The sequence below is a fragment of the Chaetodon trifascialis genome, chromosome 3, assembly GCF_039877785.1.
Source record: "Chaetodon trifascialis isolate fChaTrf1 chromosome 3, fChaTrf1.hap1, whole genome shotgun sequence".
Classification (NCBI taxonomy): Eukaryota; Metazoa; Chordata; class Actinopteri; order Chaetodontiformes; family Chaetodontidae; genus Chaetodon; species Chaetodon trifascialis.
The window spans coordinates 15,079,922-15,100,713 of NC_092058.1; the positions used below are offsets into that span (position 1 = coordinate 15,079,922).

Genomic DNA, 20,792 nt, shown 5'->3' on the forward strand with positions numbered 1-20,792 from the left:
TTGGTCAGCCACCGCAGTAAAATGCTGCCAACACATTGATGAATCAGCATTAACCATCTAATTATGTCATATAGTAAATATATCAGTGACAACTGAGGACTTTTTTGATGTAACATAGACTTTTACATTTTGCTAGCAAAACTTCCTTACTTTTACTGAAGGACGTTTGCTTGTATTGGAGCCTTTTGGGGGAGGAGCCGAGTACTTCTCCCACAACTGCTGACTGACTGAATATTCATGCAGTTTTCATCTAAAGTTGTGTATGTGTGTTTTGAATCTTTTCATGCAGAAGAACCAGGGTATTCTGTTGGGGGTCGTAGGAACAGACATCCCTCTGCAGGAGCTGATGAAGCTCATCCCCAAACATATGGTGCAGTCAGCTGTTCTTGTACTTTTGCTTTGAGTGAATGAATTTATTAAAATGCATTTATTACTTCCTCATGTATCTCATTTTGTGTCTCTAGTTAGGAATCCATGGGTACGCATTTGCGATCACAAACAATGGCTACATCCTGACACACCCGGACCTCAGACCTTTGGTAACCCACTTTAGAACTGTCTCACAGCATTCCCTGACTTTACCCTGTTTTTTCTTTTTGTTTTGTCCATGCAACTGTATGCATAAGCGAAATGATGAAATGAACGCCTCCATTAATGAGTGCACACACAGACAAATGTGTTATCTGGTTAGGAGGCTGAATGGGCTCGTATAGTCTGTAATCCCAACCTTTTCCTTTGATGTATGCATGCAGGGATAAAGGCCACTCATAGGGCTGGCTGGCCTGAGATTTCCCAGAGGTAACTTAACACTCGCTGGCAGAGACCACAGCCGCTCGCCCTGGGACCGCTGGTTTCTCAGGAGCTATGGCTGTGCTAGTGGATCTGTGTGTGCCAGTGTTAGTGCTATTCCTCTCTGTGCAACTGTGCGTGTGTTGGTCTGTGTTGGTTTTTTGTGTCTCTCTGTGGCTAAAACTGTGCTGTGGTTGTAGTCATTGACTTCTTGTTTCTTGTTGGCCAGACGACATACAGTAGCAGAGTTTGGCATGTACAGTTTAATGCATCGATGTTGATTTGCTTGAATGGGGGTGGATTTCCTATCAATCATATTAATTATTTTTAATCTACCTGACAGTGTTAATTTCACAGATGATTTGTTAAATAATTACACAGCAAAACCTCCAAAACAAGAGCATACAGCAAGTCTTCAACACTGAAACACTAAAGACAGGTTACAGTGAACAGCTTTTCAGCACATTTACTTCTTTAATATCAAACTCATAAATCCTGTGTCACATGCAGATTTCACAGTTGGGTAAAGATAAATTAGCAGACATGTTTAAGCCGTGATTAGACGTTTAGTCACAAAAAGTGTCACTTCACAAAAGGGATTGTTAAATTATGTATATTGTGTTCCTGTGTGCAGTATCAGGATGGTCAGAAGAGGAGGAAGCCCAACTACAGCAGCGTGGATCTCTCTGAGGTGGAGTGGGAAGACAAAGATGACATCGTACGTGTTAAAGCCCAAAAAGCCAATATTATAAAAGAAAAAAATCTTACCCTTCAGTGCAAATATATTGTGTGCAATATAAAATGCTAGATGTGCTTTTGTGTACTTTGCAACTGACGCAATGCCTTGATTTCACATTTTTACTGGATTATTCATTCATTAGTCTGTCCAGCAAATTCAGATCAACTGGAGTTATCGAGATTTTCATTAAAATAGCAGCCACATACGGGCTGCTGCATCAGTGACCCAGCCTCGACTTCTCTGCTTTATCTTTCAGCTGCGCAATGCTATGGTGAACAGGAGGACAGGGACTTTCTCTATGGAGGTGAAGAAGACAGTGGATAGAGGGGTGAGGCTGCAGATAAAGATGTTTAGTGTCTCCCTATCTGATGAGGATTGTTCTCTCTCTTGTTTTGAGACTAAAGGAGCAAATCTCATCTGCACTTCTTTTGCTCCTCTTTTAGAGACGTGTCCTGAAGATGCACAATGATTATTACTACACTGACATAAAAGGAACACCATTCAGGTGGAGGAAAAGTCTTATTACATTCCTAAAACGACTTTCTGTCAGTTTATGTCTCTCTGCTCAATTCTCCCCTCTGTTTGTGTGTCCAGTGTCGGCGTGGCTCTCTCCAGAGGTCATGGAAAGTACTTCTTCAGAGGAAATGTATCAGTTGAAGCTGGTATGTCACGTCAGCTCTGTCAGTTACTCTATTAACAAAAGTCGGAATGCAGTGAGATGCATGTCACTCTGACCTGCTTGTTTGGGAGGGCTTATTGTATCAGTCTTCCCAGGCTGGCATTGCTGAAGCGTTACTGACTTGTGTTTTTCAGGGCTCCGTGATCTGGAACAGCCAGATGTCGCCCTGGCAGATGAATGGTAACATTGGGGTTATGGAAGTGGGCATTCATGCGTTATGTAGGTTATCCCTCTGCGTTCATCGGGGATGTTGGGGCCTGTGATGTAACAGTGTGGCTCTGTTTGGACCACAGGACTTACTGCAACACAGAGGAGCAGCACGAGCACCGTCACCTGACCCAGATTCAAGCCATCAAGCTCTTCATGACTGGCCGTAGACCACACCTCAAATGTAAGAGACAACTGAATCCGACCTGTATGAATTAGACCACTTGGAGGCTGTTTTATCTGTTAGATCAGATATTTTCGGTCAAAGGGGTCTGTGTTTGTTGATCAGGTCTTTAAAATAGTCTGCAACATTTTGCAGGTGACAGGGAGCTAATCCAAGAGGTGTTATTTGATGCTGTGGTCACTGCTCCACTGGAGGCCTACTGGACTGGGCTGGCCCTCAACAAATCAGAGTAAGAGCATTTTGTCACTTCAGGCCTACAGTCATAAGTGTTAAGAAGTCATTAAGGGTTTTCTAATAAACCATCAGTAAATGTTGGGAAGTCATCTGTAATTACGATTGTTAGAAAATCATTCATGAAAGGTTCTTGAAATAATCCACACTAATCCCACCCCAAAATATTCTTCTCTATGGTTTATATGATCTAACAAAGCTTTAACAAAGCCATTAGTTACAACCCTTTTATACAGTTTATAGAAAGTGGCACCCACATTTTTTAAAGAGACATCGAAACCAAATCTGTTCACCATGATCTATTCCTGGTTCATAGTTTTTCAAGTATGTCTGAAAACAATACTCACATGCCCTTATGTACAACCCTTATTCTAAAGTGGGGCTGCAGTTTTACAAAGTGTTCCTGAGCCCATGTAGTAACATCTTTTATGCAATCACGTGTTCACAAAGTAGTGAACCTCGCTCCATTCTTGCTTGTGAACGACTGAGCCTTTCCAGGATGCCCCTTTCATACCCAATCATGACACTATCACCTGTTACCAATGAACCTGTTTACCTGTGGAATGTTCCAAACAGCTGTTTTTGGAGCGTTCCACATCTTTCCCAGTCTTTAGTCGCTTCTGTGCCAGCTTGTTTGAAACATGTTGCCGCATCAAATTCAGAATAAGCAGATATATACAAAAATCAATTAAGTTGATGAGGTCAGACATTAAATATATCGTGTTTATACTGTTTTCAATTGAGTATATGTCAAAAAGGATTAGAAAATTCTCTTTCTATTTATGTTTTAAAGCTTCCCAACTTTTCTTGGAATTGAGGTTGTATATTCAGAACAGTGTTGGTTGCTTTAACTGTCTCTCCTGTACACACTGTGAACAGATCCCTTCCTAAAGCAATTTCAAGGCAAGAGACAAGGGTAAAAATGATGAAAAATCCACCGGCCTTGTTTCATGCAAAAATGCATTTTACAGTTCAGGTGGAGCTAATGTGAGGCTTCATCAGTTACCCAAATCAAGGTTGTATCTTCCAAAGTTACAGTCTTTTCAGGATGAATTTTCCTCTTTGTGCTCACCCACACACAGCTTGTACTCCTCTTGCAGTGCAGTAGTGCAGGGACAGCTACACACAGAGGGAATTTTGTACTTAAAAGACCGTGACTTCAGAAGATACACACTTGATTTGTTTAACTCAATCTACTGAAGCCTCATATTAGCTGCAGCTGCACTTAAGAGCTCATTTTTGCTGAAGATGAGGACTATGGGTTTAGTCCTGCATCACTTTCAGTAGAACTATAGTAAGACAGGTTTCTGTTACAGCCCGGGTGTACAGGAGGACAAAAACTGTTTCAATACACTTAGAACTTCTCCTTTAACACTCCTTCACAATTCACTTTAATGAGCAGAAACGTGGTCATGCTGCATGGAAACATTTAGAAATGGTCTACATCATGCTAATAAAAGAAAAATCTAAATTACGTTATGTGGCTGCACAGATGTGTTTATGTGGCACTACTCTGCATGATACCTACAGGAACTCAGACAAAGGAGTGGAGATTGCTTTCCTTGGTACACGAACTGGCCTGTCGAGAACCAACCTGTTTGTACCCGCCGATCAGCTCTCCAATCAGTGAGTGCCGCTTCTCAACGTCTCTCTAATCATTACTTACAGCACGAGGCGCCATCGTGGTTGTGCTTGATGAATCTGATCCCTTGCTCCTCACCTCAGATTAATTCTCTGTGCCTCCTCAGAGACTTCCTGACAGCCGAGGACAAGGAGGGTGTGTTTAATGCTGATCACTTCCCTCTGTGGTACAAGAGAGCAGCAGAGCAGGTCCCCGGCACATTTGTCTACTCCATCCCCTTCAGCACAGGTATGCACAACAAAACCACAGATAAGAGATTGTAGCTTTCGTGTGCAGTGCAGAAGAAAAGTTCCCTGAGCCCACACATTAATCTATTGCTTCTGAACGATCTGCATCGTACAATATAGAAGTCGCTGTTAACTGACTTCAATTACAGAGTGCATTTTATAAGGCACTTTTTGGAAATCCATCCATTGCTTTGGTGATCCAGCATTTAACATCTTAATCAGTCTTTTTCTATGTCCTTCAGCCTGTTATGGATTGTGGCTTTTACTGGTTTTCACTGATAGGATGTGCAGCACAGCTCACCTCCCTCACAGCTTTTATGCAGTTAAAGTGGCCCTCGTTCAGCCCGCTGGCCTGAGGAGGGACAATTCAGCTTTGCTCTCCATGACATTTACCGTCTTTCTGTTAATGATGACTGCATCGGCTCGGGCTTTGCCATCATAACCTAAAATGTCCAATCACAGCACCCATTTCAGAATTATCAGAGTCATCTGGCTGTAGAAAAGCTCTGACTGAACTCCTTTGATGCAAGAAATGCACTGGTACTGCGGTTTCTGTTGGGCCTGTCAACAGAGGCTGCTGAGCAAAGGGCACCATCTAGTGAGCAGGAAGTGTAATCAAATGACTTGTAATTCATCCTCTGCTCTTCCTCTGCAGCTTTGGAAAATAAGAGTGTGGTTTTGGCCAGCACAGCAATTCAGCTCCTTGATGACAGAAAGTCTCCCATCGTTGCAGGTAACAAGCTCTAAAGCATCTGCCACATCATTGTTATCTTCATCTTTATGCTTATTTTTGGATATTGTGCAGTCTCTCATGTGCTCGGTCTTGTGCTCAGCTGTTGGGATCCAGATGAAGCTCGAGTTCTTTCAGAGGAAGTTCTGGACGGCCTGCAGACAGGTAGCTACTCAACAACACAAACGAGCTCCCTGATTAAGCGTGAAACTAAACTACTTATGTTTTGTGCTCAGTGTACAGCTCTGGATGGAAAATGCAGCATTAGCTGTGATAACGAGGTAAGAACATAAGTCTTTGCTTTGTGTATTCTTCTCAGGTTGATTTGTTAACATATTCTTTTTATTCACCCACCTCACAGGATATTAACTGTTATCTCATTGACAACAATGGCTTCATTCTTGTCACAGAGGAGCAATCTCAGGTACTGTTTGTATGTTTGTTTATACACGTTTACATCCATGAACAAAATAATGGAAACACATAAACACATCTGTTAAATGTTTAAATGTCTGTTAAGAGTCTCAAGCATGTTTTTAGAGCAACACTGGACCATTCTTCCAAAAAGGAAAGTTGAAAGATCTTGAAGGAAATAGGATGAAATATAGGGGACGGCAGAAAAGTCTACTTTGTATTTTACGCTTCAACATTGAGTAAATGTTTAGATTTGATGATGTAAGTGGTCACACACTGTATCACAGCATCCACCTTAACTCTGTAAAATGATGGTGTAATTTTTCAAGAAATTGTACTTTTAGTTTTTAGAGTTTTGTCAATTGTGTGTCCAATGGTGGAATGAAACTAAGTACATATTACTTTATTTAACAGCAACTGAGATACTAACCAACTGTTTATAAAGTGGTTAAAATGAGCTCAAATTCAAACATCTACAGCAGTAAAATTTGTGTAAATTTTAAATTAGAAAAACCTTTATTTTTAACTGAATTAGTTGCAAGTCCTTAATTAATTACTTAATTGGATGTTCCAGCTATTTTGTCCACCCAGTGTGTGCGTGTTAAGCTATGTGCCTGTGTGCTTTGACACAACTTCTCTCTCAGACAGGGCTCTTCTTTGGAGAGGTGGAGGGTGCTGTTATGAACAAACTTCTCCAGATGGGGTCCTTCAAAAGGTCTGAGACACGATATAACATCCCCCCGAGCCCTGCACGGATACATTAAACCTTCTTGTTATGCATGTCATGTTTGCTACTCTGTGTGTGTTGCAGGATCACGCTGTATGATTATCAGGCCCTTTGCAAAGAGTATGCTGGGAGCAGCGACAGTGCACGCACTCTATCAGACGTGAGTGACAGAACATCAGCTGGTGGATATGTGGTACACCACTGCGCATCTGCATTTGTATGACCTAAGTCAAAATCAGCAGCGTAGATACCTTTTTCAGGGTTTGTGATAACACTGTATGGAACATAAGCATACTGTAGAGTCTCAAAATGAACTGAGACACTGAAACAAACTGAAACATGATTTCATTTTTGCATACAGATTCTAACATTATGTGTTTTTCTCTCTCTCTTCCAGCCCTTCTCCGTTGTTAAGTGGCTTCTGACTGAACTTGTCATGTAAGAGTAACACAAAAAATACACATACAGATATGATGTACATAATATGGGAATGCTTTGTAATGACAGTATATCAATGTAAATTATTATTATTGATAAGAACAACAGTAAGTTTTAAAATATGATTGGTTGCATCAGTTTAATAACTCAGCTAAAATCACGTCCTATCTTCTATCTACTGATATTAATGTCATCCAGTAACCAGACACACTGTTAATGGTAACTTAAGACTTATTATGTTTGGTTTATATCCTTAAATGGTAATAATGTCTTCATTAAGTATTTATACCCTTTTATCAAGACATTAAGCATTAGGTAGTGCATATCCTTGTGTTAACTCATATTAATTAAACTGTCACTGGAAACATTTGTTTTAATATGACATTTGTTTGTTTTTTCTTTAAAGTTTTCTGCTAGAATTTAACCTGTACAGCTGGTGGAACGTGGATCTTTCAGTCACAGGTAACTGTGGTTGATAAATATATGTTCCAGGCATGTAGGTGTGTGAGAGAGAGTATGACTGAAAGCCAGAAATCTTCTCTGTATATCTGTGGTTTTGTCAGCTTCTGCCATTCACTTAAACTTGCTTTGTCACACATTCAGCTCAGAGATCTCGGGGTAAAACCATGATGGTGCCATGTGACACAGAGTACCCTGCCTTCGTCTCTGAACGCACCATCAAAGAAACAACAGGAAACATCGACTGTGAAGGCTGTATCAGGTCCTGCTTTAGGCTTCTTAAAATAGTTCACAGTATCTCTATATCTTAAACGGTAGATGTCCAGTCTGCTACTATTCATTGTAACATTTTAATGCTGGTCACTGTCTCTGTTTGGCCTGCAGATCTTTTGTCATACAGCAGATTCCCAGCAGCAACCTCTTCATGGTTGTTGTGGACAATAAGTGCGACTGCAGCGGTGCTCCTCCAGTAACCATGGATCCCATTGAGATCATGTATATCCTTTCAGCTCAAGATTGCTTAGATCATAAGAATATTTACTGACGATGAGAATTATTTCATTTCCTCTTTAGAATTGATTTTATACATTGCACCACTTAAGTCTTCAGTTTCACGCCGAGCTGTGTGTGTGTGAGATCTGAACTTATAAACAAGTCCTGGTGATGTATTTACACCCTTGACGCCTTTGAACACAATGAGTCATTAAAATGTGACAGACTGAAGTTTCAGAAGGACAGGAAGAAGCCTGAATCATGTCATCCATTCCACCCTGAGGTATGAGACTGTGTGTTTGTTTGCATACAAGTGTGAGTCTACATGTGCAAAAAAACTCAAACTTGTTGTCTTTGCCTTTTGAGTTATGCATGAATTAATATGTATAACATATAAGATGTTAATTAGCTAGAGGTGCAAACCAGGCTAGCGGTTTCCACCTGCTTCCAGTCTACATGCTAAGCTAAGCTAACTGGCTGCTGTATCTTCCAGTTGTGGAAACCAGTTGCAATGCTTTATTTATCCATGAGGAGGAGCAGTGATTATGAAAGCTCAAACCATTTACTGCCATGAGACTGCTGCAGTTTGCCCTTTGTAATGTAAGTTTTGGCAGCGTAAGAGGCTCCAGCTGGGGGCAGCAATTCAGAGTGACTGGGCTGTAGTGATGCTGCAGTGTTCCCAGATCTCAGTAGTCACTTTTGTTTGTACCGTGTTATCATGATCAATCGAAATGATGGTCAAAGCTATGAGATTAAGATCCACCTTGTTCAACAACAGCAAGCTCACATCTATTAGCTTCCACTACTGTCTTTTCCAAACAGTACAAGTTGTATCCACCCTGTTGATATTCACATCAAACCCTGATGACTGTGTTCTCTGCAGGAAAATGCCATGGAGTGTGGTTCAGCAACACGCCTGTCCAGTCCTCTAACAGCAGCTCTGCTCCCTCTGATAGTGGCGACCATCAGCAGGTGACCATTAGCGGCAGAAATGGACTTCAGTAAGGACTAAATCAACAAGAAGAAGCTTATAAACACATAGAGAACATTCAGAAATGAATTGCTCATACTTCTGCAAAAGGCAGCGCTCTACTCAGAAAAAATCTTTATCTGTAGCACTGAGACTCACATCCATTAATGCAGAAAACATAAATGATGTGGTGCAGCAAGAGAAAATGAGACTAATGGGAGTGCTTGGTGATGTTGCTCAGAGCATCAGACCACTGACAGTTTGCCATATTGTCCTGAATGTGTGCTGAAATGAGATGAGAGAAAGAAATGCAGTATGTTAACAGTAAAAACAAAGAGTACAGCTATTTCTTGTCAAAGAAGGAGTGCAGGTGTTTCTTGTCAAAGTATAAAACAGGTCCTTTGTGACTGTAAGACATTAAATGTGTTTATTTGTTGTTGGGAAAAAAATGAAGGCTCATGTAAAAGTCTGCAGAATGTAAAATGCACTTTTTGTCACGTGAAAATAATGCAGAGCGGTCTATATTTTCGGCAGTAAATGGCCAAAAACAATTGACAGTACCATCGTAGTTTTCTTCCTTCCAATAGTTTAAGTTTATTTTGGAATTGAATTCTGTTTGTCAGTAATAATATGGATCTTGTAAAATACCTGCCAGTTTCTCTTTGTTTTAAAACAGAAGACATTTCAGACAAGCTTTAGGTGCATGAAGAAGATGACAGAATGATACATCCATCTACTCATAATTTGTCAAGGTGACCACAGACTCCTAACCACATGTTTAAGAAAGCTGATGAATAAATACAAAGAAATACTGTTGTTCCTTTAGCTGTTGTGTTCGTCTCCATCTGTGTGTGTGTGTGTGTGTGTGTGTGTGTGTGTGTGTGTGTGTGTGTGTGTGTGTGTGTGTGTGTGTGTGTGTGTGTGTGTGTGTGTGTGTTGCAGAACTTGTTCTCAGGAAAACCACAGCAAGCATCAGAGGAGAACCAAACTGACAGACAGGCCACAGAAACACATAGGCTACACTTGACGTCATTTATAAAGCCACAGTACATGTGGGACTGTATATTTAGATCAAACCTACCACAGTGTTAGCCAACTGGTTCAGAAGAAATACACTTTGCTCATCATTTCTGTTGCTTTCTTATTGTACTTCTTATTGTTTGTCTTACATGTTGCTTTTTCCTAAAATGACACGACTAGTGGTATATGTACATCACATAAAGCTTGTGATAAAATTGAAGCTAAACAACTTCAGTTTCACTTCAGATGACATACTTAAATACAGTAAGTATCTGATGCAGGTGCTAACATTTAGCATGTAATGTCTGGTGGCCCTTGATAGAACATAGGGACATATCATACGTAACAACATAATCCACACATTACATTCAAAGAGAGTTGGCTTTAGTCTAAACTGTGGTATGAAGGCCAAAGAAAAGCCAGCTCTTACAATAAGCCATCCCACACAGCCACAAATGAGCTAATGTCTCACAGATGTAGGACGTGTTGGTGAGCTTAAAATGAAATTGCCCCAGCGCCCACACCCCCTGTCACTAAGGTGCATTACCTTACCTTATCACCTCACAAGCTTTCCCTTACGGTAACCATGTGCTTGGAGTTGCCTCAACATGACCGTGAAAACATAAATGAGGTTTGGATTGCCAGGAACAAATATTTTAGTAGTTTGGTAATATTTTAGCAGTTTTGAGTATCAACATTTTCATTGGCAGTTTGTAGATACGTTCAATATAATCATGTCCTTTTGGTTTGTATAAACACTCAACAGAGAGTACTGTTACTGTTGGATGGTAGTTCAAGATGCAAATGTCACTGAATGAAAGTAAAACATTTTGACATCCAGTTTTTTTAGTGCACTATGAAAGTCAAGTTTAGAAAATCCACATCAATTAAAAACAGCTCTTTAGGTTTTCTGCTTTCTGTTTGTCATTTCAGGTTTAAAAAGTTTGAGTTTCAGTGCTCCTGTACAGTGCTGTACACCATGTCCTTCAGGGCTGATGGTGGCGGCTCCTCAGAGATGGTGTAGTACAATTGGTATGCGGAAGACTATAAAAGAAAGAAACAACTGTAAGAGTCTTTTGATGTATAGAATCTGTAAACCTATATAACAAACACATTCAACACTGTGTCCCATGTCTAACTTACATCCTTATTTTGAGGTTCTTGCCTGTTCAGCAGTGCAGTGCCTGCAAGTAAGAGAGAAGGCAAGTTTGGTAATTTACTGCACCGTCTATATCAAGAATTTCAGTCATTGTGCAACTGTAAATTCTAATAATAAGTCTTCAGTTATAATCATCTATTATACATAATGGTATGCACAGCATGAAACCTGTACTTCATTCTGTACAAGAGCTTTACACTGTGTTGAAGAAGGTGTAAAGGAAAGAGCAGCTCACCAGTAGCACAGTCAGCACCAGGTACTGAGGTGGCCACACTGTCAGTTGCATCGTTACCTGCAGGTGACTTAAGATGAAAGGTAAGATGGGACCAGAAGTGAGAGAAGACCTTTACATATAAATTGACCTTGTTATTATAATTATGTCTGAGTAAAGTTGTTTTGTTTTTTTAATTACCAAATCTCCATGGTCAAGATTTGTCATGCATATGAAATCATCTGCAACAGAGGATAAACACACCTCAGTACACTAGAAGACCAAACTATAAATGCAGTACATACTGTTACATTATTTAATGTGAGACATTACCTGTGACATTGGCTTGTGTCCTATACAGATATAAAGGGAAACAGAGATTTAATAAATAGAGTGCCCTTAATATACAAGTAAGCAGAACGCACCATAGGACAGTAAACATTGTATCCAGAGGGATATATTTCTTGCCCCCAAACATGAATTAGAGGTCAAGCTGCACAGGGCAGCTACTTGAACTGAATAAGAGAACATCTGTATGAAAAAGTTGGAGAAAATACTTGGTCAACCAGCTTTTGCTGTAAAAGTGTTTCTTACCTCTTGAAAGAAAATTTGTCTGAAAAACCAGAAAGAGATAGCACAGTGTTGAAGTTGTGCTTGTGTTGGCTGATTGGCATCAGCTGTTTCTGATATGCTTCATTTAATTTAATTATTGGCTCTTTCACAGCTGTGTGACAACAGTAACTAGTAACATCCAGTCAAAGTGGTGGTGTACAGGTGTATAGAGCAGACATTATGAACTGACACTCATCACTCTGCCGTCTGGTGCTGCAACTCCTGTCACCACCAAAACCTCCTCCTTATGTGGTATTTCATAGGGTTGTGTACGATTTACATTCTTAAAAAGGGGCATTAGCTCTCTCAGCCTAATCCTCTGCTGAGATTCTGTACGAGCTGTTTCACACAGCAGGGAGGAAAAATACATTCACACTTTAGCGGACACATAAAGTGAGTTCTCACCGGTTCCTCTTTTGTGACAGACGAGTGCCGGCCCCAGTAAGATAACACCCACAGTTACTCCAAAACCAGCTGCAAATACTCCCAGCTTCAACAACCATCTTTCTGTTTTGGAGGCCACAAACAAGTGTCAGTTTCACTTCTAAGACAAAAGCAGGAAGACTGCAGGAAGGATATGTTTGCACAGCTCGAATGAACTTGCTGAAAAATGTCAAATGAAAAACATCATTTTTTTCTATATTGACAATAAGCAGTATGTGCCTCTTGCTCACTTGGTGCTTGGTTTTGTGGGGTTACAGGAAACGTGCTGGTTTTAGTGGTCAGCCCATCAAGTGTCTGATATACTGTAATACATAAATAGTATAAAAAAAGTCTTAAAAAATGTTTGCTGCATCACTTCCTCATTTCATAAAGTAACAAAAACCAGGATAAAGTCAATCATTGAGAAACTGAGATGTGTCACCTGATGCCCTTTTCACTGGTACTAGGAAAGTAGAGATAAAACTCAGTGTTACTTGGTCTACGCTCACATAAAGGATAATGTGAATAGAATTTTCCAGTAACTGCAGTCTAAAAGAAAATGGATGTCAGTTCTATTTCATCCTTCCTGACCGCCAGAGGCGGTGCCTTAAGCACTGAATGACTCCGTCTCGCCCATGCGCAGGTCGAGAAGTAATACCAACAAAGTCACCTGGGAGTGACCCCCTGACGACCCTGGACAGGCAATAACTTCCGGTGTCGTCAGAGGATCTGTTCCTTTGTTCTTCTCGCTTCGCAGGTACTACGGCCGTAGCATTAGCTTGGAGCTAATTATCACCGTCACTTAACTGTGGCTAGTTAACAGTAGCTGGAAGTAAGTATTGGAAGCTTGTTGCCAGTAGCCTTGTGACTGCTCACTGCTGGTTGGAGCTGCAAGGTGCTCGCCCTCCAAGGGCTGCGGCAAGCTGTCCTTCCGGGAGGCAGTGTGTGCTGTCTCACTGGCATCGTCGACGCTCCTTTATTTGGTTCGCCCTCATCTTACAGTTGGACTCGACCGGTAAAGTACCACTAATCAGCGCATATTGTACTTTGTTGGTGACGACAGTGTTTTCGCTCCCTCTCCCAGCTTAGTTGTGCTCTGTTATCTTTACAGTTGGCAGCAGTGTGTCCGCTTGAGCTAACTTTATTATTTAGTAGCTTTGCAGTAACGACCTGTTGGTGATGGCTGTGTTTTCGCTCCCTCTCCCAGCATAGATGTGTTTGTTCTGTCTTGTTACGGTTAGCAGCAGTGCTTTCGCTTGAGCTAATCTGATTGTTTTGGTAAGGACATGGTTGTATCTTGTACTTTTGCAGCGTCCCTTCTTGATTTGGGGTTAGCAACGGTGCTTGCTGTGTTAATTTGTTTTGTTTTGGTGGCAACTCGGTCATAATATGCTGTGGGGTGGGGTTTGCTACAGCATTCCTTATTTGGCTCACCTTTTTTTGTAGTACTGTCATTGAGTTACTTTTATTGTAACCTCTTTGGTTCTCTTTGCAACTTTGTTGGGAAGTCGGGATTTTTGCTCCCATTCCCAGCATACATCATTTTTTGAGAGTGGTTCTTCATAATTGGTGGCCGCCATTATGATGACTTCTCACTCTTGTACCGCCTGTATGGCTCCTCTGCAGCCTGAGGATGGTCATGACTTTTGCCCCTCATGTCTTGGCCTCGAGCACCTGAGGGAAGGTCTTTCAGAGGACCCCTGCATGAACTGCAGCTTCAGGCCCCAGGCGCTGCGGACTGCAACACTGGCTGAGGTGGAATGACTTTTTGGTGGTGCCCCCTCACCAGAAGGCCTCACTGACGGTCACAGGCTGTCCCCAGCCCGGACTGGCCGGCCAAAGCAGCGGGCGCCGGACACTGAAGGTGGTTCCTCCAGGAAGAAGGCTAAAGAGTGCAAGCTTGCTTCCAGAGTGGACCTCCTGACAGCAGAGCTGTAATCAGATGAAGTCCATCTTTTTAGCCCTCCAGACGGGGACTGGTGCAGGGAATGCGTGTGCGCCTGTCCCTCATGTGGCTTTGTCGGGTCCAGAGGATGACATCCTCTCAACGGCGGCTTCAGCCAATGAATTTGGGGAATATGGGACAGACACTGTCTCTCTTGACACCGCCTCCCATCCCTCAGAAGCGGGCTCTCGTTCCTCAGCCCATAGTTCAGGTGGTTGCTCAGAGGGTAGCTCCATGGGGGCCATCATTCGCATGGTCTTGGCTCGCCTGCAGCTAGACGTACCGCAAGCCCAACCAGCTCCGGTGAGCGCATTTTTCAGGCGCAGTTCAGCCCCTGCCACATTCACTGTGCCTCCTTCAGAGGAGTACCTGAAGGAGTTGCATGCATGTTGGAGAGATTCCAGGGCTCTTTCTCATGCGACGTCTCATGGCCAAACACTGGCAGCCATGCAGGATGCGGCCAAGTTTGGCCTTGGCCGCATGCCAGCTGTTGAGCCGACGGTGGCTGCACTCGTAGTCTCTCCTGATGAGGCCCTGAGGTTGAATGCGAGGTGTCCTTCACTCCAGTGTCGTGTCACAGATGATATGCTCTCCAAAGCCTATGATGCAGCAGCTCGTATGGGATGCATCGGTAACTCGATGTCACACCTCATGCTCGCCCTCTCAGCCTGCCTTCAGGAGACTACACAGGACACATCAGCTCATAATTTTAGTGATGCGTCCCTGCAGACTTTCGCCCTAATGACCAGGGATCGAGGGCGTGTGATGTCCACCCTGGTCCAGGCTGGCCGCCAGGTTTGGCTGGCTCAGTCGCCCCTCTCAGGGGCGTGCAGAAGGACCCTCAGCAGTGTTCCAGTGGAACCAGGAGAGTTGTTTGGGTCGGCCGCTTTAGGACGGTCCAAGCCAGGCAGACTAGACAGCAGTTCTCAGGTCTCCACAGGAGCGTGCCTCCCCCTGCTCGACCTAGTTCTTCAGCAGCTGCACAGCGCCGCTCTCAGTCACAGGCTTGTTTTGGTAGCTACCAGAGGCCTGCGCGGCCAGTGCAGTGGCCAGTGCAAGGGCCAGTGCAGCAGCCAGCTCGGTGGGCAGCTCAGGATCTTCGGGCGCCTGATTGTCAGCCTTCTAGTCAGCCTCGGGCCTTGGATGTTAACCGGCACCCCCCCCAGAGCCTCCAAAGGCTGGGCCAGGAACTGAAGTTCCGGGGCCGGTCGTCAGCTGCTTTTCCCAGCAGCAGCTCAGTTATTGGGCTGCTTACACCTCAGACCCCTGGGTGGTGTCCACCCTAGCCCAGGGGAACAAACTGCAGTTCCAACGCCGGCCCCCTGCCTTCAGCCCGGTCAAAATGACCATCATAGGCGACCCGGCAAAAGCCTTAGCCTTGGACCAAGAGCTGTCTGCCCTCCTGGTCAAAGGTGCCATTGAGCCAGTAGATCCCCTGTCACAGCCCGGGGGATACTACTCGACGTACTTTCTGGTGGAAAAGAAAGATGGCGGATTTCGCCCCATCCTCGATCTCAGGGACCTCAACAGATTTCTGAAGGTCATGCCATTTCACATGCTCACCATGGCAGAGGTTCTGCATGTGGTTGCCGAAGGGGAGTGGTTCACTTCCATCGACCTGAAGGATGCCTATTTTCATGTTCCCATCATACCTCACCACAGGCAATTCCTTCGGTTTGCCTGTCAAGGCCGTCATTTTCAGTTCAGGGTGCTACCTTTTGGTCTCTCCCTCTCTCTCCCTCTCCCAGGTGTTCACCCGCTGTATGGCAGCAGCCCTCTCTCCCCTGCAGTCACGTGGCATGAAGATCCTTCCATATCTAGACGACTGGTTGGTGTGTGCACCTTCCCAGTCTCAAGTGGTGCAGGATACGGCTGCTCTCCTGGCTCACCTAGCCCGGCTGGGTCTTAGGGTGAACATCAAAAAGAGCTGTCCGATCCCCTCCCAGAGTATCACCTTCCTCGGTGTGGCCCTGGACTCTGCAACCATGAAGGCTTGTCCTCATCCTCCGCCTCCTTCCCCTCTTCCGGCAGGGCAGATGATTGCCCTACGTGTAGTATCTACGTCTCCTGGGCAAGTCGACAGCTGCCGCGACTGTTGTTCCTTTGGGCTTGCTGTCACTTCGCCCTCTTCAACAGTGGCTGAACAGCTTTCACTTGGATGCCAAGTGGCACAGGCACAGGAAGATCAGGGTGTCATAGCGCTGCCTCCTTCCTCTGTCTCCGTGGAGAAAAAAGGGCCTTCATGTTACAGGGCATGCGAATGGGTTCTGTTCCGGCTCATCAGAAGACCGTCACAACAGATGCTTCCCTCTCAGGGTAGGGTGCAGTGTGGCAGAACAGAGCAGCTCAGGGGCGGTGGTCTGCTCAGGCCCGCATGGAGCATGTCAATGTGCTAGAGCTGCGGCCTGTGCACCTGGCGATCAAGCACTTTCTCCCATATTTGAGGGGGAAGCATGTGCTGGTACGGTCGGACAACATCGAGACGTTTCTCAAATAAATCACCAAGGGAGTACCAGGTCAATGCGGTTGCTGCAGGAGACCTGGGGCCTCCTGACTTGGGCAGCCCCCCGCCTAGCCAGCCTGAAGGCAATGTATCTACCGGGGAGGCAGAACGAGGTAGCAGACTTCCTTTCCCGCTGCAAGCCTTCCCCACAGGAGTGGCTGCTTCACCCAGAGGTGGTGCTCCACATCTGGGGCCTCTTTGGCAGGGCGGAGGTGGATCTCTTTGCCTCGGAAGAGACTACCCATTGTCCTCTCTGGTTCTCCTGGATGGAGGAGAGCAGCCCTCTGGGGCAGGATGCCCTGGCACACGAGTGGCCAGAGGTACTCCTGTATGCATTCCCGCCAGTCCCTCTGATTATGGCAACGCTGCAGAGGGTTCTTCAGCGGGGCCACAGACTGCTGCTCGTGGCCCCCTTCTGGCCAGGACGGACGTGGTTTCCTCTCCTGCACAGGCTCTGTCACAGCCCACCATGGCGGTTTCCCGACAGGACCTCCTGTCTCAGCTGGGGGGCCAGGTGTGGCATCCCAACCCTTGCCGTCTTCAGCTGTGGGTTTGGCCTCTGCAGGGCTTGATCCACTGCTGAATGAGTGCATAGGCACCATCCAGAATACTGTTCTGAACGCCAGGGCACCATCTACCCGGGTACAGTATGAGAACAAGTGGCGGCTGTTCTCTGGTTGGTGTTCAGGGAGGCATGAGGACCCTGTGCACTGCTCTGTGTCTACTATTTTGGAATTTTTGCAGTCTCTCCTGGATAGCGGTCGGTCCCCCTCTACCCTGAAGGTGTACGTGGCCGCCATTTCATCTCGACATGTTCCAGTCGATGACAACACGGTGGGATGCCACAGGTTGGTGTCCCTCTTCTTGAAGGGGGCTCTGAGATGCTCGCCACCCTTTGAGCCCCTGGCACAGGCAGGCCTACGGTGGTTGTCAATGAAGACTGCCTTCCTCCTCACTATCACCGCAGCGAAACATGTTAGTGAGCTTCATGCCTTGTCGATCAGCAGTTCTTGCCTGCGGTGGAACTCAGACGGTTCAGGGGTCACCTTATGGTCAAATCCTGCATTATTGCCAAAGGTTTTGTCAAACTCGCACCTTAATCAGCCTATCCAGCTGGCTCGGTTTAACCCGCCAGTAGGGGAAGGGGACGAGAAGTCGGTGCTGTTGTGTCCTGTGCGGGCTCTGAGAGCCTATGTGGACAGTACTGTGGGTATACGCCAGTCGGACCAGCTTTTTGTGTGTTTTAGTGGTCCTAAGAAAGGTTGTGCTTTCTCCAAACAGCATCCGTCTCATCGGATCATGGACGCATATAAGACGGGTGGCTGTCCCCTGCCAGCTGGCGTGAGATGCCACTCTGTGAGAAGTGTCTCCACATAATGGGCTGTCCTGAGAGGGGTGCCCCTGGAGGCAATATGTGCCGATCACTTTTGCAAGGTTCTATCGAGTAAACATTGCCTCTCCTCACCCACTGGGTGTAGTCCTCCTACCAAGTTCTTCTGCTTCCAGTCAATGAGGTATGCATTTTGGATTCCTTGTGACTTTGTTGGTATTGGTCATCCAGTGCTTAAGGCACCGCCTCTGGCGGTCAGGAAGGATGAAATAGAACGACAGTTACGTATGTAACTACGGTTCTATAAATCCTGGATGACCACCAGAGCGTTCAGTCACTCAGAATCCTTGTGGCTTCGCAAGAAGATTCTGCAGGAACAGATCCTCTGACGACACCGGAAGTTATAGCCTGTCCGGGGTCGTCAGGGGGTCACTCACAGGTGACTTTGTTGGTAGTACTTCTAGACCTGCGCAAGCGCGAGACGGAGTCATTCAGCACTTAAGGCACCGCCTCTGGCGGTCATCAAGGATTCATAGAATCGTAGTTACATACATAACTGTCGTTTCATGAGCGAATCACCAGAAAAGCATGTCATTTATGACTGACTCATTTAACACTTAATACATCTAGAATTTTGTTACCTGATCTTGATTTCACATGAGTTACAAAAGTGGAAACAGCAGGCCTACTGACAGCTAAATCTGGTGAATACAGACACAAAATAACTTTTCAGATCTTTTAAGTGATAATAATTGAGTGATGATGTTGTGAATATTTAGATGCAGAGCGTGTCCTACCTGTGGTCATAGCAAATACTGATGTGTACTGTGTGGGAGCTTTGCTTGATTCTTTTTCAATAATATCTACAGTAAGAAAGATTTGTGCCCGTCAGTTTTCTGTGTGTACAAATACATTAACATTTGTGTGATTTCTCTTATTTATGCAATCACTTGAGCACAAAACATTACAGTAGAAACCATGTTTTTAGCCATTCCAGCAGCGCAGCTCTAGGGGCGGCAACATCAGTCAGTCGGTCCACCACTTTGGTTATGATATTCGTGGATTGCCATGAAATATTGTAAAGACTTTCAGGGTCCAAAGATGTAAATCCAAATGACTTTAGTGACCCTTAAACTTTTGCTCATCCCCCAAACAGATTTGGGTTGGTTTTGGTAGTTATACAAATGACAACAAGCTGCATGATAAATATTGCATCAGGTCCGTGAGAGAGGCTGACATCTGAATTCTACAGTATGAATGATATAGGCCAAACTACGCATTTGTTTATGGCCCTTTGTTTGATATAATTACTTTATTATTACTTTAGTAATAAAATGATTACATTTGATATTATTCACTCTACCCACATCCCTGCTAATGAAGCCAAGTAGGCTAAAGGCCTGCTGGCCACTGCCAAATGTTGCTTTGTTTAAAAAATAAACTAAGTAAAAGTCTTCTAGTCAAGTTTAGAGATATTCAAACACTAATGGAATTTATCAGGCATGACAATCTTTTGTTTTTTCCTGCTTTGCACTGCCCTCCAGTCTTTGAGGGGGTATAATCAAAATGCCCTTGATGGATGGCATTAATGTATTCAATGAAAGACAAACTCATATGTGGAGACATACTTTGTGGCATCTGAATTTACAATTTCACTGGCAGTTCACTCAGAATACATTCATTAATTGTGGAATGGATAATGGAAATGCTGTGTTGTGTCACATAAAGGCACTGTAGCACGTGTATTCATGTCGTCTCTGACTTACCAGTCAAGCTGTATCCATCACTACGAGGAGACAAAAAATTGGGTTCACGTCCCAAACTGGAATCACAGCTGGCATCCCTTTGTTCAACCAGATGTATACTATTCAGGAGCTCATCGATTTTGACTGTAAACTGGCAGAACCACTGCTGGGTTTTTGTGGATCTTTTCAGTTTGATGGTCATTGTTACAACTGGATCACTTGCTTTTCCAAAGTACAGGTTACATCTCGTATCATGATCAGCAGATCCAGGCAGAGAGCAAGTAAAGAGAACGTAGTCACCATCAAAATGCTGAACAATCATCTGTGGTTTTCCTCCTGCAAAAATTAATGTAAAGTCATTAAATACAAAGCACTGTTCTGCTGTCAAGTACATTTTATTTAACAACTTCAAACAGTGCTCACATTCACAGCAGTCCTGTCACACCTCAGTGATCACATTTTTAACTAACGCTAACACACTAACACTATATGATAACAAATGAAAGAATGAGAGAAGTAATGCACTCACTGTGTATGAAGACGGAGGACGTGTCACTGTGTGGAGAGGGAGAATTTATCTCTCCAAAATTTACAGTGTAAAAACACTTGACTTCTACCTCAGCAGGTGAACTTTGACTTGTTAGCAGCTCAGTTCCTGTCAGCGTCTGCAGACAAGAGAAGCTTTTGACAGTTCCTCCACTCACAGTGTAAAAATAACACTGAGACACAGAAACAGATGAAGTCTGACAGTTCAGTGTGACTGAGTCTGTCTCTGTGATCACTGCTGGATTCACAGTCAGTTTAGGTGGAAGAAGAGCTGAAAAATTAAGCACATGTTGGATTAAACAACAGATATTTTGATTTATTTAAACATTTCCAATGATACATTTATATGGTCACTGAAAGTCTTCAAACA

General features: G+C 44.1%; 1 protein-coding gene across 1 annotated transcript in view; it reads left to right on the forward strand.

Annotated features, from left to right (window-relative positions):
- LOC139328739 (voltage-dependent calcium channel subunit alpha-2/delta-3-like) overlaps nt 1–20,792 on the forward strand; it is a 77,655-nt gene that overhangs the window by 21,737 nt on the left and 35,126 nt on the right. The window contains exons 17-39 of the mRNA XM_070958722.1: nt 290–370; nt 465–539; nt 1,424–1,507; nt 1,785–1,856; nt 1,972–2,033; nt 2,123–2,190; nt 2,342–2,387; nt 2,501–2,598; nt 2,734–2,827; nt 4,360–4,455; nt 4,578–4,699; nt 5,354–5,431; nt 5,532–5,593; nt 5,665–5,709; nt 5,790–5,852; nt 6,487–6,557; nt 6,654–6,729; nt 6,967–7,007; nt 7,414–7,469; nt 7,611–7,728; nt 7,851–7,963; nt 8,159–8,241; nt 8,842–9,550. Of these exons, the coding sequence (XP_070814823.1) occupies nt 290–370; nt 465–539; nt 1,424–1,507; nt 1,785–1,856; nt 1,972–2,033; nt 2,123–2,190; nt 2,342–2,387; nt 2,501–2,598; nt 2,734–2,827; nt 4,360–4,455; nt 4,578–4,699; nt 5,354–5,431; nt 5,532–5,593; nt 5,665–5,709; nt 5,790–5,852; nt 6,487–6,557; nt 6,654–6,729; nt 6,967–7,007; nt 7,414–7,469; nt 7,611–7,728; nt 7,851–7,963; nt 8,159–8,241; nt 8,842–8,934 (1,797 nt within the window). The 3' untranslated portion in view covers nt 8,935–9,550. The remainder of the gene's footprint in view (nt 1–289; nt 371–464; nt 540–1,423; nt 1,508–1,784; nt 1,857–1,971; nt 2,034–2,122; nt 2,191–2,341; nt 2,388–2,500; nt 2,599–2,733; nt 2,828–4,359; nt 4,456–4,577; nt 4,700–5,353; nt 5,432–5,531; nt 5,594–5,664; nt 5,710–5,789; nt 5,853–6,486; nt 6,558–6,653; nt 6,730–6,966; nt 7,008–7,413; nt 7,470–7,610; nt 7,729–7,850; nt 7,964–8,158; nt 8,242–8,841; nt 9,551–20,792) is intronic.